Source organism: Carcharodon carcharias (assembly GCF_017639515.1).
Source record: "Carcharodon carcharias isolate sCarCar2 chromosome 39 unlocalized genomic scaffold, sCarCar2.pri SUPER_39_unloc_12, whole genome shotgun sequence".
Classification (NCBI taxonomy): Eukaryota; Metazoa; Chordata; class Chondrichthyes; order Lamniformes; family Lamnidae; genus Carcharodon; species Carcharodon carcharias.
Genome location: NW_024470817.1, coordinates 39,686 through 53,947, shown reverse-complemented (window position 1 = coordinate 53,947; position 14,262 = coordinate 39,686). Strand labels below are relative to the sequence as shown.

At 58.4% G+C, this 14,262-nt stretch overlaps 1 protein-coding gene across 1 annotated transcript in view; it reads left to right on the top strand.

Annotated features, from left to right (window-relative positions):
* LOC121274935 (matrix metalloproteinase-17-like) overlaps window positions 1-13,450 on the top strand; it is a 117,211-nt gene extending 103,761 nt beyond the window's left edge. The window contains exon 4 of the mRNA XM_041182308.1: window positions 13,188-13,450. Within this exon, the coding sequence (XP_041038242.1) occupies window positions 13,188-13,450 (263 nt within the window). The remainder of the gene's footprint in view (window positions 1-13,187) is intronic.
* The last annotated feature ends 812 nt before the right edge of the window (window positions 13,451-14,262 follow it).

Below are 14,262 nucleotides of genomic sequence, written 5' to 3'. Positions count from 1 at the left end.
TCCTGACGTGTGACTCTCCCGGAGTGACTCCTGACGTGTGACGCTCCCGGAGTGACTCCTGACCTGCGACGCTCCCGGAGTGACGCCTGACGTGCAACTGTCCGGGAGTGACTTCTGACATGTGACTCTCCCGGAGAGAATCCTGACGTGTGACGCTCCCGGAGTGACTCCTGACGTGTGACCCTCCCGGACTGACTCCTGACGTGTGACGCTCCCGGAGTGACTCCTGACGTGTGACTCTCCCGGAGTGACTCCTGACGTGTGACGCTCCCGGAGTGACTCCTGACGTGTGACTCTCCCGGAGTGACTCCTGACGTGTGACACTCCCGGTGTGACTCCTGACGTGTGACTCTCCCGGAGTGACTCCTGACGTGTGACGCTCCCGGAGTGAATCCTGACCTGCGACGCTCCCGGAGTGACGCCTGACGTGCAACTGTCCGGGAGTGACTTCTGACATGTGACTCTCCCGGAGAGAATCCTGACGTGTGACTCTCCCGGAGTGAATCCTGACGTGTGACTCTCACGGAGTGACTCCTGACGTGTGACACTCCCGGAGTGACTCCTGACGTGTGACGCTCCTGGAGTGACTCCTGACGTGTGACCCTCCCGGACTGACTCCTGACGTGTGACGCTCCCGGAGTGACTCCTGACGTGTGACGCTCCCGTAGTGACTCCTGATGTGTCAATCTCCCGGAGTGAATAATGACGTGTGACGCTACTGGATGATTCTTGACGTGTGACTCTCCCGGAGTGACTCCTTACGTGTGACGTTTCCGGAGTTACTGCTGACGTGTGAATCTCCCGGTGTGACTCCTGTCGTGTGACTCTCCCGGAGTGAATCCTGACGTGTGATGCAACCGGAGTGAATCCTGAAGTGTGACGCTCCTAGAGTGACTCCCGATGTGTGACTCTCCTAAGTGACTCCTGACATGTTACTCTCCCGGAGTGACTCCTGACATGTGACGCTCCCGTAGTGACTCCTGATGTGTGACGCTCCCGGAGTGACTCCTGACGTGTGACTCTTCCGGAGTGAATCCGGACGTGTGATGCTCCCGGATTTACTGCTGACGTGTGACTCTCCCGGAGTGAATCCTGACGTGTGACACTCCCAGAGTGACTCCTGACGTGTGACTCTCCCGGAGTGACTCCTGACGTGTGACTCTCCCGGAGTGAATCCTGACGTGTGACGCTCCCGGAGAGACTCCTGACATGTGACGCTCCCGGAGTAAATCCTGACGTGTGACACTCCCGGAGTGACTCCTGACATGTGACTCTCCCAGAGTGACTCCTGACGTGTGACGCACCCTGAGTGACTCCTGACGTGTGACTCTCCTGGAGTGACTCCCGACGTGTGACGCTCCAAGTGACTCCTGTCGTGTGAATCTCCCGGAGTGACTCCTGACGTGTGACTCTCACGGAGTGACTCCTGACGTGTGACTCTCCCGGAGTGACTCCTGACGTGTGACGCTCCCGGAGAGTCTCCTGACGTGTGACGCTCCCGGAGTGACTCCTGACGTGTGACCCTCCCGGACTGACTCCTGACGTGTGAATCTCCCGGTGTGACTCCTGTCGTGTGACTCTCCCGGAGTGAATCCTGACGTGTGACTCTCACGGAGTGACTCCTGACGTGTGACTCTCCCAGAGTCTCTCCTGACTTGTGACGCACCCTGAGTGACTCCTGACTTGTGTCTCTCCCGGAGTGACTCCTGACGTGTGACTCTCCCGGAGTGACTCCTGACGTGTGACTCTCCCGGAGTGCATCCTGAGGTGTGACGCTCCCGGAATGACTCCTGACGTGTGACTCTCCCGGAGAGAATCCTGACGTGTGACTCTCCCGGAGTGAATCCTGACGTGTCACTCTCACGGAGTGACTCCTGACGTGTGACGCTCCCAGAGTGACTCCTGACGTGTGACGCACCCGGAGTGACTCCTGACGTGTGAATCTCCTGGAGTGACTCCTGACGTGTGACTCTCCCGGAGAGAATCCTGACGTGTGACTCTCCCGGAGTGAATCCTGACGTGTCACTCTCACGGAGTGACTCCTCACGTGTGACTCTCCCAGAGTCTCTCCTGACGTGTGACACACCTTGAGTGACTCCTGACGTGTGTCTCTCCCGGAGTGACTCCTGACGTGTGACTCTCCCGGAGTGACTCCTGACGTGTGACGCTCCCGTAGTGACTCCTGACGTGTCAATCTCCCGGAGTGAATAATGACGTGTGACGCTCCCTGAGAGCCTCCTGACGTGTGACTCTCCCGGTGAGAATCCTGATGTTTGACGCTCCCGCAGTGACTCCTGACGTGTGACTCGCCCGGAGTGATTCCTGACGTGTGAAGCTCCCGGAGAGTCTCCTAACGTGTGACGCTCCCGGAGTGACTCCTGACGTGTGACGCTCCTGGAGTGATTCCTGACGTTTGACTCTCCCGGGGTGACTCCTGACGTGTGACGCTACTGGATGATTCTTGACGTGTGACTCTCCCGGAGTGACTCCTTACGTGTGACGTTTCCGGAGTTACTGCTGACGTGTGAATCTCCCGGTGTGACTCCTGTCGTGTGACTCTCCCGGAGTGAATCCTGACGTGTGACTCTCCCGGAGTGACACCTGACGTATGATGCAACCGGAGTGAATCCTGAAGTGTGACGCTCCTAGAGTGACTCCCGATGTGTGACTCTCCTAAGTGACCCCTGACATGTTACTCTCCCGGAGTGACTCCTGACATGTGACGCTCCCGTAGTGACTCCTGATGTGTGACGCTCCCGGAGTGACTCCTGACGTGTGACTCTCCCGGAGTGAATCCGGACGTGTGATGCTCCCGGAGTTACTGCTGACGTGTGACTCTCCCGGAGTGAATCCTGACGTGTGACACTCCCAGAGTGACTCCTGACGTGTGACTCTCCCGGAGTGACTCCTGACGTGTGACTCTCCCGGAGTGAATCCTGACGTGTGACGCTCCCGGAGAGACTCCTGACATGTGACGCTCCCGGAGTAAATCCTGACGTGTGACTCTCCCGGAGTGACTCCTGACATGTGACTCTCCCAGAGTGACTCCAGACGTGTGACGCACCCTGAGTGACTCCTGACGTGTGACTCTCCTGGAGTGACTCCCGACGTGTGACGCTCCGGAGTGACTCCTGTCGTGTGAATCTCCCGGAGTGACTCCTGACGTGTGACTCTCACGGAGTGACTCCTGACGTGTGACTCTCCCGGAGTGACTCCTGACGTGTGACGCTCCCGGAGAGTCTCCTGACGTGTGACGCTCCCGGAGTGACTCCTGACGTGTGACCCTCCCGGACTGACTCCTGACGTGTGACGCTCCCGGAGTGACTCCTGACGTGTGACACTCCCGGAGTGACTCCTGACGTGTGACGCTCCCGGAGTGACTCCTGACGTGTGGCTCTCCCGGAGTGACTCCTGACGTGTGACACTCCCGGTGTGACTCCTGACGTGTGACTCTCCCGGAGTGACTCCTGACGTGTGACGCTCCCGGAGTGACTCCTGACCTGCGACGCTCCCGGAGTGACGCCTGACGTGCAACTGTCCGGGAGTGACTTCTGACATGTGACTCTCCCGGAGAGAATCCTGACGTGTGACGCTCCCGGAGTGACTCCTGACGTGTGACCCTCCCGGACTGACTCCTGACGTGTGACGCTCCCGGAGTGACTCCTGACGTGTGACTCTCCCGGAGTGACTCCTGACGTGTGACGCTCCCGGAGTGACTCCTGACGTGTGGCTCTCCCGGAGTGACTCCTGACGTGTGACACTCCCGGTGTGACTCCTGACGTGTGACTCTCCCGGAGTGACTCCTGACGTGTGACGCTCCCGGAGTGAATCCTGACCTGCGACGCTCCCGGAGTGACGCCTGACGTGCAACTGTCCGGGAGTGACTTCTGCCATGTGACTCTCCCGGAGAGAATCCTGACGTGTGACTCTCCCGGAGTGAATCCTGACGTGTGACTCTCACGGAGTGACTCCTGACGTGTGACACTCCCGGAGTGACTCCTGACGTGTGACGCTCCTGGAGTGACTCCTGACGTGTGACCCTCCCGGACTGACTCCTGACGTGTGACGCTCCCGGAGTGACTCCTGACGTGTGACGCTCCCGTAGTGACTCCTGATGTGTCAATCTCCCGGAGTGAATAATGACGTGTGACGCTCCCTGAGAGCCTCCTGACGTGTGACTCTCCCGGTGAGACTCCTGATGTGTGACGCTCCCGGAGTGACTCCTGACGTGTGACGCTCCCGGAGTGAATCCGGACGTGTGATGCTCCCGGAGTTACTGCTGACGTGTGACGCTCCCGGAGTGAATCCTGACGTGTGACTCTCCCGGAGTGACTCCTGACGTGTGACGCACCCTGAGTGACTCCTGACGTGTGACTCTCCCGGAGTGACTCCTGACATGAGACTCTCCCTGAGTGACTCCCGACGTGTGACGCTCCCTGAGAGCCTCCTGACGTGTGACTCTCCCGGTGAGACTCCTGACGTTTGACGCTCCCGGAGTGACTCCTGACGTGTGACTCTCCCGGAGTGACTCCTGACGTGTGACTCTCCCGGAGTGCATCCTGAGGTGTGACGCTCCCGGAATGACTCCTGACGTGTGACTCTCCCGGAGAGAATCCTGACGTGTGACTCTCCCGGAGTGAATCCTGACGTGTCACTCTCACGGAGTGACTCCTGACGTGTGACGCTCCCAGAGTGACTCCTGACGTGTGACGCACCCGGAGTGACTCCTGACGTGTGAATCTCCTGGAGTGACTCCTGACGTGTGACTCTCCCGGAGAGAATCCTGACGTGTGACTCTCCCGGAGTGAATCCTGACGTGTCACTCTCACGGAGTGACTCCTCACGTGTGACTCTCCCAGAGTCTCTCCTGACGTGTGACGCACCTTGAGTGACTCCTGACGTGTGTCTCTCCCGGAGTGACTCCTGACGTGTGACTCTCCCGGAGTGAATCCTGACGTGTGAAGCTCCCGTAGTGACTCCTGACGTGTCAATCTCCCGGAGTGAATAATGACGTGTGACGCTCCCTGAGAGCCTCCTGACGTGTGACTCTCCCGGTGAGAATCCTGATGTTTGACGCTCCCGCAGTGACTGCTGACGTGTGACTCTCCCGGAGTGATTCCTGACGTTTGAAGCTCCCGGAGTGTCTCCTAACGTGTGACGCTCCCGGAGTGACTCCTGACGTGTGACGCTCCTGGAGTGATTCCTGACGTTTGACTCTCCCGGGGTGACTCCTGACGTGTGACGCTACTGGATGATTCTTGACGTGTGACTCTCCCGGAGTGACTCCTTACGTGTGACGTTTCCGGAGTTACTGCTGACGTGTGAATCTCCCGGTGTGACTCCTGTCGTGTGACTCTCCCGGAGTGAATCCTGACGTGTGACTCTCACGGAGTGACTCCTGACGTGTGACTCTCCCAGAGTCTCTCCTGACTTGTGACGCACCCTGAGTGACTCCTGACTTGTGACTCTCCCGGAGTGACTCCTGACGTGTGACTCTCCCGGAGTGATTCCTGACGTGTGATGCTCCCGTAGTCACTCCTGACGTGTCAATCTCCTGGAGTGACTCCTGGCGTGTGACTCTCCGGCTGAGACTCCTGACGTGTGACGCTCCCGGTGTGACTCCTGACGTGTGACGCTCCCGGAGTGACTCCTGATGTGTGACGCTCCCGGAGTGACTCCTGACCTGCGACGCTCCCGGAGTGACTCCTGAAGTGCGACTCTCCGGGGGTGACTCCTGACATGTAACGCTCCCGTAGTGACTCCTGATGTGTGACACTCCCAGAGTGACTCCTGACGTGTGACTCTCCCGGAGTGACTCCTGACGTGTGACACTCCCGGTGTGACTCCTGACGTGTGACTCTCCCGGAGTGACTCCTGACGTGTGACGCTCCCGGAGTGAATCCTGACCTGCGACGCTCCCGGAGTGACGCCTGACGTGCAACTGTCCGGGAGTGACTTCTGCCATGTGACTCTCCCGGAGAGAATCCTGACGTGTGACTCTCCCGGAGTGAATCCTGACGTGTGACTCTCACGGAGTGACTCCTGACGTGTGACACTCCCGGAGTGACTCCTGACGTGTGACGCTCCTGGAGTGACTCCTGACGTGTGACCCTCCCGGACTGACTCCTGACGTGTGACGCTCCCGGAGTGACTCCTGACGTGTGACGCTCCCGTAGTGACTCCTGATGTGTCAATCTCCCGGAGTGAATAATGACGTGTGACGCTCCCTGAGAGCCTCCTGACGTGTGACTCTCCCGGTGAGACTCCTGATGTGTGACGCTCCCGGAGTGACTCCTGACGTGTGACGCTCCCGGAGTGAATCCGGACGTGTGATGCTCCCGGAGTTACTGCTGACGTGTGACGCTCCCGGAGTGAATCCTGACGTGTGACTCTCCCGGAGTGACTCCTGACGTGTGACGCACCCTGAGTGACTCCTGACGTGTGACTCTCCCGGAGTGACTCCTGACATGAGACTCTCCCTGAGTGACTCCCGACGTGTGACGCTCCCTGAGAGCCTCCTGACGTGTGACTCTCCCGGTGAGACTCCTGACGTTTGACGCTCCCGGAGTGACTCCTGACGTGTGACTCTCCCGGAGTGACTCCTGACGTGTGACTCTCCCGGAGTGCATCCTGAGGTGTGACGCTCCCGGAATGACTCCTGACGTGTGACTCTCCCGGAGAGAATCCTGACGTGTGACTCTCCCGGAGTGAATCCTGACGTGTCACTCTCACGGAGTGACTCCTGACGTGTGACGCTCCCAGAGTGACTCCTGACGTGTGACGCACCCGGAGTGACTCCTGACGTGTGAATCTCCTGGAGTGACTCCTGACGTGTGACTCTCCCGGAGAGAATCCTGACGTGTGACTCTCCCGGAGTGAATCCTGACGTGTCACTCTCACGGAGTGACTCCTCACGTGTGACTCTCCCAGAGTCTCTCCTGACGTGTGACGCACCTTGAGTGACTCCTGACGTGTGTCTCTCCCGGAGTGACTCCTGACGTGTGACTCTCCCGGAGTGACTCCTGACGTGTGACGCTCCCGTAGTGACTCCTGACGTGTCAATCTCCCGGAGTGAATAATGACGTGTGACGCTCCCTGAGAGCCTCCTGACGTGTGACTCTCCCGGTGAGAATCCTGATGTTTGACGCTCCCGCAGTGACTGCTGACGTGTGACTCTCCCGGAGTGATTCCTGACGTTTGAAGCTCCCGGAGAGTCTCCTAACGTGTGACGCTCCCGGAGTGACTCCTGACGTGTGACGCTCCTGGAGTGATTCCTGACGTTTGACTCTCCCGGGGTGACTCCTGACGTGTGACGCTACTGGATGATTCTTGACGTGTGACTCTCCCGGAGTGACTCCTTACGTGTGACGTTTCCGGAGTTACTGCTGACGTGTGAATCTCCCGGTGTGACTCCTGTCGTGTGACTCTCCCGGAGTGAATCCTGACGTGTGACTCTCACGGAGTGACTCCTGACGTGTGACTCTCCCAGAGTCTCTCCTGACTTGTGACGCACCCTGAGTGACTCCTGACTTGTGTCTCTCCCGGAGTGACTCCTGACGTGTGACTCTCCCGGAGTGACTCCTGACGTGTGACTCTCCCGGAGTGATTCCTGACGTGTGATGCTCCCGTAGTCACTCCTGACGTGTCAATCTCCTGGAGTGACTCCTGGCGTGTGACTCTCCGGCTGAGACTCCTGACGTGTGACGCTCCCGGTGTGACTCCTGACGTGTGACGCTCCCGGAGTGACTCCTGATGTGTGACGCTCCCGGAGTGACTCCTGACCTGCGACGCTCCCGGAGTGACTCCTGAAGTGCGACTCTCCGGGGGTGACTCCTGACATGTAACGCTCCCGTAGTGACTCCTGATGTGTGACACTCCCAGAGTGACTCCTGACGTGTGACTCTCCCGGAGTGACTCCTGACGTGTGATTCTCCCGGAGTGAATCCGGACGTGTGATGCTCCCGGAGTTACTGCTGACGTGTGACGCTCCCGGAGTGAATCCTGACGTGTGACTCTCCCGGAGTGACTCCTGACATGTGACGCACCCTGAGTGACTCCTGACGTGTGACTCTCCCGGAGTGACTCCTGACATGAGACTCTCCCTGAGTGACTCCCGACGTGTGACGCTCCCGGAGTGACTCCTGACGTGTCAATCTCCCGGAGTGAATCATGACGTGTGACGCTCCCTGAGAGCCTCCTGACGTGTGACTCTCCCGGTGAGACTCCTGACGTTTGACGCTCCCGGAGTGACTCCTGACGTGTGACTCTCCCGGAGTGATTCCTGACGTGTGAAGCTCCCGGAGAGTCTCCTAACGTGTGACGCTCCCGGAGTGACTCCTGACGTGTGACTCTCCCGGGGTGACTCCGGACGTGTGACGCTACTGGATGATTCTTGACGTGTGACTCTCCCGGAGTGACTCCTTACGTGTCAATCTCCCGGAGTGAATCATGACGTGTGACGCTCCCTGAGAGCCTCCTGACGTGTGACTCTCCCGGTGAGACTCCTGACGTTTGACGCTCCCGGAGTGACTCCTGACGTGTGACTCTCCCGGAGTGACTCCTGACGTATGACTCTCCCGGAGTGACTCCTGACATGTGACTCTCCCGGAGTGACTCCTGACGTGTGACGCTCCTGGAGTTACTCCTGACGTTTGACTCTCCATCGGTGACTCCTGACGTGTGACGCTACTGGATGATTCTTGACGTGTGACTCTCCCGGAGTGACTGCTGACGTGTGACGCTCCCGGAGTTACTGCTGACGTGTGACTCTCCCGGTGTGACTCCTGTCGTGTGACTCTCCCGGAGTGAATCCTGACGTGTGACTCTCCCGGAGTGACACCTGTCGTATGACGCAACCGGAGTGAATCCTGAAGTGTGACGCTCCTAGAGTGACTCCCGATGTGTGACTCTCGTAAGTTACTCCTGACATGTGACTCTCCCGGAGTGACTCCTGACGTGTGACGCTCCCGGAGTGACTCCTGACGAGTGACGCTCCCGGAGTGAATTCTGACGTGTGACTCTCCCGGAGTGACTCCTGATGTGTGACGCTACCGGAGTGACTCCTGACGTGTGACTCTCCCGGAGTGACTCCTGACGTGTGACGCACCCTGACTGACTCCTGACGTGTGACGCTCCCGGAGTGACTCCTGACGAGTGATGCTCCCGGAGTGAATCCTGACGTGTGACTCTCCCGGAGTGAATTCTAACGTGTGACTCTCCCGGAGTGACTCCTGACTTGTGACGCTAACGGAGTGACTCCTGACATGTGACTCTCCGGAGAGACTCCTGACGTGTGACGCACCCTGAGTGACTCCTGACGTGTGACTCTCCCGGAGTGACTCCTGACATGTGACTCTCCCGGAGTGACTCCTGACATGTGACTCTCCCGGAGAGTCTCCTGACGTGTGACGCTCCCAGAGTGACTCCTGTCGTTTGACGTTCCCGGAGAGCCTCCTGATGTGTGACTCTGCCGGAGTGACTCCTGACGTGTGAAGCTCCCGGAGAGTCTCCTAACGTGTGACGCTCCCGGAGTGACTCCTGACGTGTGACGCTCCTGGAGTTACTCCTGACGTTTGACTCTCCCAGGGTGACTCCTGACGTGTGACGCTACTGGATGATTCTTGACGTGTGACTCTCCCGGAGTGACTCCTGACGTGTGACGCTCCCGGAGTTACTGCTGACGTGTGACTCTCCCGGAGTGACTCCTGACGTGTGACGCTTCTGGTGTAACTCCTGACGTGTGACGCTCCCGGAGTGACTCCTGACGTGTGACTCTCCCGGAGTGACTCCTGACGTGTGACTCTCCCGGAATGACTCCTGACGTGTGACGCTCCCGGTGTGACTCCTGACGTGTGACGAACCCAGAGTGACTCCTGACGTTTGACGCTCCCGGAGTGACTCTTGACATGTGACATTCCCGGAGTGACTCCTGACGTGTGACTCTCCCGGAGTGACTCCTGACGTGTGACGTTCCCGGAGTGACTCCTGACGTGTGACTCTCCCGGAGTAACTCCGGACGTGTGACTTTCCCGGAGTGTCTCCTACGTGTGACGTTCCCGGAGTGACTCCTGACCTGTGACGTTCCCGGAGTGACTCCTGACGTGTGACGAACCCGGATTGACTCCTGACGTGTGACGCTCCCGGAGTAACTCCTGACGTGTGACATTCCCGGAATGACTCATGACGTGTGACGCTCCCGGAGTGACTCCTGACGTGTGACTCTCGTGGTGTGACTCCTGACGTGTGACTCTCCCGGAGTGACTCCTGACGTGTGACTCTCCGGGAGTCACTCCTGATATGTGACATTCCCGGAGTGACTCCTGACGTGAGACGCACCCGGAGTGACGCCTGACGTGTGACTCTCCCTGAGTGACTCCTGACGTCTGACATTCCCGGAGTGACTCCTGTCGTGTGACTCTCCCGTAGTGACTCCTGACGTGTGACTCTCCCGGAGTGACTCCTGACGTGTGACGCTCCTGGTGTAACTCCTGACGTGTGACGCTCCCGGAGTGACTCCTGACGTGTGACGAACCCAGAGTGACTCCTGACATTTGACGCTCCCGGAGTGACTCCTGACATGTGACATTCCCGGAGTGACTCCTGACGTGTGACTCTCCCGGAGTGACTCCTGACGTGTGACGTTCCCGGAGTGACTCCTGACGTGTGACTCTCCCGGAGTAACTCCGGACGGGTGACTTTCCCGGAGTGTCTCCTACGTGTGACGTTCCCGGAGTGACTCCTGACGTGTGACGTTCCCGGAGTGACTCCTGACGTGTGACGAACCCGGAGTGACTCCTGACGTGTGACGCTCCCGGAGTAACTCCTGACGTGTGACATTCCCGGAATGACTCCTGACGTGTGACGCTCCCGGAGTGAATCCTGACGTGTGACTCTCGTGGTGTGACTCCTGACGTGTGACTCTCCCGGATTGACTCCTGACGTGTGACTCTCCCGGAGTGACTCCTGACGTGTGACTCTCCGTTAGTCACTCCTGATATGTGACATTCCCGGAGTGACTCCTGACGTGTGGCTCTCCCGGAGTGACTCCTGACTTGTGACTCTCCCGGAGTGACTCCTGACGTGTGGCTCTCCCGGAGTGACTCCTGACCAGCGACGCTCCCGGAGTGACGCCTGACGTGCGACTCTCCGGGAGTGACTCCTGACATGTGACGCTCCCGTAGTGACTCCTGATGTGTGACACTCCCGGAGTGACTCCTGATGTGTGACTCTCCCGGAGTGAGTCCTGACGTGTGACGCTCCCGGAGTGAATCATGACGTGTGATGCTCCCGGAGTGACTCCTGACTTGTGACGCTCCCGGAGTGACTCCTGTTGTGTGACTCTCCCGGAGTGTCTCCTGACGTGTGACGCTCCCGGAGTGACTCCTGACCTGCGACGCTCCCAGAGTGACTCCTGACGTGCCACTCTCCGGGAGTGACTCCTGACATGTGACGCTCCCGTAGTGACTCCTGATGTGTGACACTCCCGGTGTGACTCCTGATGTGTGACTCTCCCCGATGAATCCTGACTTGTGACGCTCCCGGAGTGAATCATGACGTGTGACGCTCCCGGAGTGACTCCTGACGTGTGACGCTCCCGGAGTGTCTCCTGACGTGTGACGCTCCCGGAGTGACTCCTGACGTGTGACTCTCCCGGAGTCATTCCTGATATGTGACATTCCCGGAGTGACTCCTGACGTGTGACGCACCCGGAGTGACTCCTGACGTGTGACTCTCCCGGAGTGATTCCTGACGTGTGACTCTCCCGGAGTGACTCCTGACGCGTGACTCTCCCGGAGTGACTCCTGACGTGTGACGTTCCCGGAGTGACTCCTGACGTGTGACTCTCCCGGAGTGAATCCTGACGTGTGACTCTCCCGGAGTGACTCCTGATTTGTGACTCTCCCGGAGTAAATCCTGACGTGTGACGTTCCCGGAGTGACTCCTGACGTGTGACTCTCCCGGAGTGACTCCTGACGTATGACGTTCCCGGAGTGACGCCTGACGTGTGACTCTCCCGGAGTGACTCCTGACGTGTGACTCTCCCGGAGTGACTCCTGACGGTGCGCTCCCGGACTGACTACTGACGTGTGACCCTTCCGGAGTGACTCCTGACGTGTGACTCTCCCAGAGTGACTCCTGACGTGTGACTCTCGCTCCCGGAGTGACTCCTGACGTGTGACTCTCCCGGAGTGACTCCTGATGTGTGACTCTCACGGAGTGACTCCTGACTTGTGACGCTCCCGGTGTGACTCCTGACGTGTGACTCTCCCGGTGAGACTCCTGACGTGTGACTCTCCCGGAGTGACTCCTGATGTGTGACTCTCCCGGAGTGACTCCTGATGTGTGACTCTCCCGGAGTGACTCCTGACTTGTGACGCTCCCAGTGTGACTCCTGACGTGTGACTCTCGCTGCCGGAGAGACTCCTGACGTGTGAATCTCCCGTAGTGAATCCTGACGTGTGACTCTCCCGGAGTGACTCCTGACGTGTGACCCTCCCGGAGTGACTCCTGACGTGTGACTCTCCTGGAGTGACTCCTGACGTGTGACCCTCCCGGAGTGACTCCTGACGTGTGACCCTCCCGGAGTGACTCCTGACGTGTGACTTTCCCGGAGTGACTCCTGACGTTTGTCTCTCCCGGAGTGACTCCTGACGTGTGACGCTCCCGGAGTGACTCCTGACGTTTGTCTCTCCCGGAGTGACTCCTGACGTGTGAATCTCCCGGAGTGACTCCTGACGTGTGAATCTCCCGGAGTGACTCCTGACGTGTGACGCACCCTGAGTGACTCCTGACGTGTGACGCACCCTGAGTGACTCCTGACGTGTGACGCACCCTGAGTGACTCCTGACATTTGTCTCTCCCGGAGTGACTCCTGACGTTTGTCTCTCCCGGAGTGACTCCTGACATTTGTCTCTCCCGGAGTGACTCCTGACGTTTGTCTCTCCCGGAGTGACTCCTGACATTTGTCTCTCCCGGAGTGACTCCTGACGTTTGTCTCTCCCGGAGTGACTCCTGAAGTGTGACTCTCCCGGAGTGAATCCTGATGTGTGACTCTCCCGGAGTGACTCCTGACGTGTGACGATCCCGGAGTGAATCCTGACCTGAAATGTTCAGACTCCCGGAACGTGCTGCTTCGTAATCTGACCCCCTGCGTCTCTCGCACCCACCCCCCCACCTCCCACTCTCAGGTTTCACCTACTTCTTCAAAGAGCAGCGATACTGGAAGATGCGGGGCGGTGCTGTCGAGGTTGTCTCTCCCGCCGCTCACTCCACACACCGCGATTGGATGCACTGTGACTCGGCCTCCGATCCCCCACAACCTCCGTTGCCCAGGGACCCCGCGGACAAGGACTGCAGCTGCCTCCTAGACCGTAACTCAGCCAGCGCTGCCTCCTGGTGTAGGGTGCAGCTCCTCGCTGCTCTCCTGGCCTCCCTCTTCCTCAGGGTTTAACGGGACCCACGTTTCCCCCCCCCGCCCCCCCCCCGCCCCAGCCTGTTACTCCAGACACTGCGGTTAACATGCCTGGCTGAGCTCTCTCACACCTCTCTGGCTACACAAGTGTCCTGCACACCTTTAACAAGGACCTTGAAGCACTGTCGGACCCATCACAGCCCGTTTGACTCTGCCCCTCGCTCCCTCTCTCTCTCTCTCTCTCTGTCTCTCTGTCTCTCTCTCTCTCTCTCTGTCTCTCTGTCTCTCTCTCTCTCTTGCTGCTGCTTCCCATTGCTCTTTCCATCTTGCACTGTTTCCCTATCACTCTCTGTCTCCCTTCGTCCCTCTCTCTCTCTTTCTCTCACCATCTCCCATGTCATTTGTCTCACGCTCTCTGTTTATCTCTCTTCCTAACTGCATCTCACTCTCTGTTTCCCTCTCTCTCTCCTATCTGTCACTCGCCTTCTCTCTCATTCTCTCTCCCTCTGTTTATCTCTCTTTCTCTCTCTCCCGATTTATCTTTCTTTCTCTCTCTGTCTCTCTCTCTCTCTGTTTCCCTCTCTCTTATCTGTTGCTCAAATCTTTCTGTGTCTCTCTCTCTCTGTTTCTCTCTCTGTCTCTCTCTCTGTCTCTCTCTCTCTCTCTTTATCTCTCTTTCTCTCTCTCTCTCTCTGTTTCCCTCTCCTACACTCTTTCTGCCTTAATCTCTCTCAACCTTTCTTCTGTTTCTCTCTATTTATTTTGCTTTCTCACACTCTCTGTCTCTCTGTTTCCCTCTCCCTTTATCTCTTTCCGTTTCTCTCTGTCTCCCTCTCTCCTTCTCTGTTTTC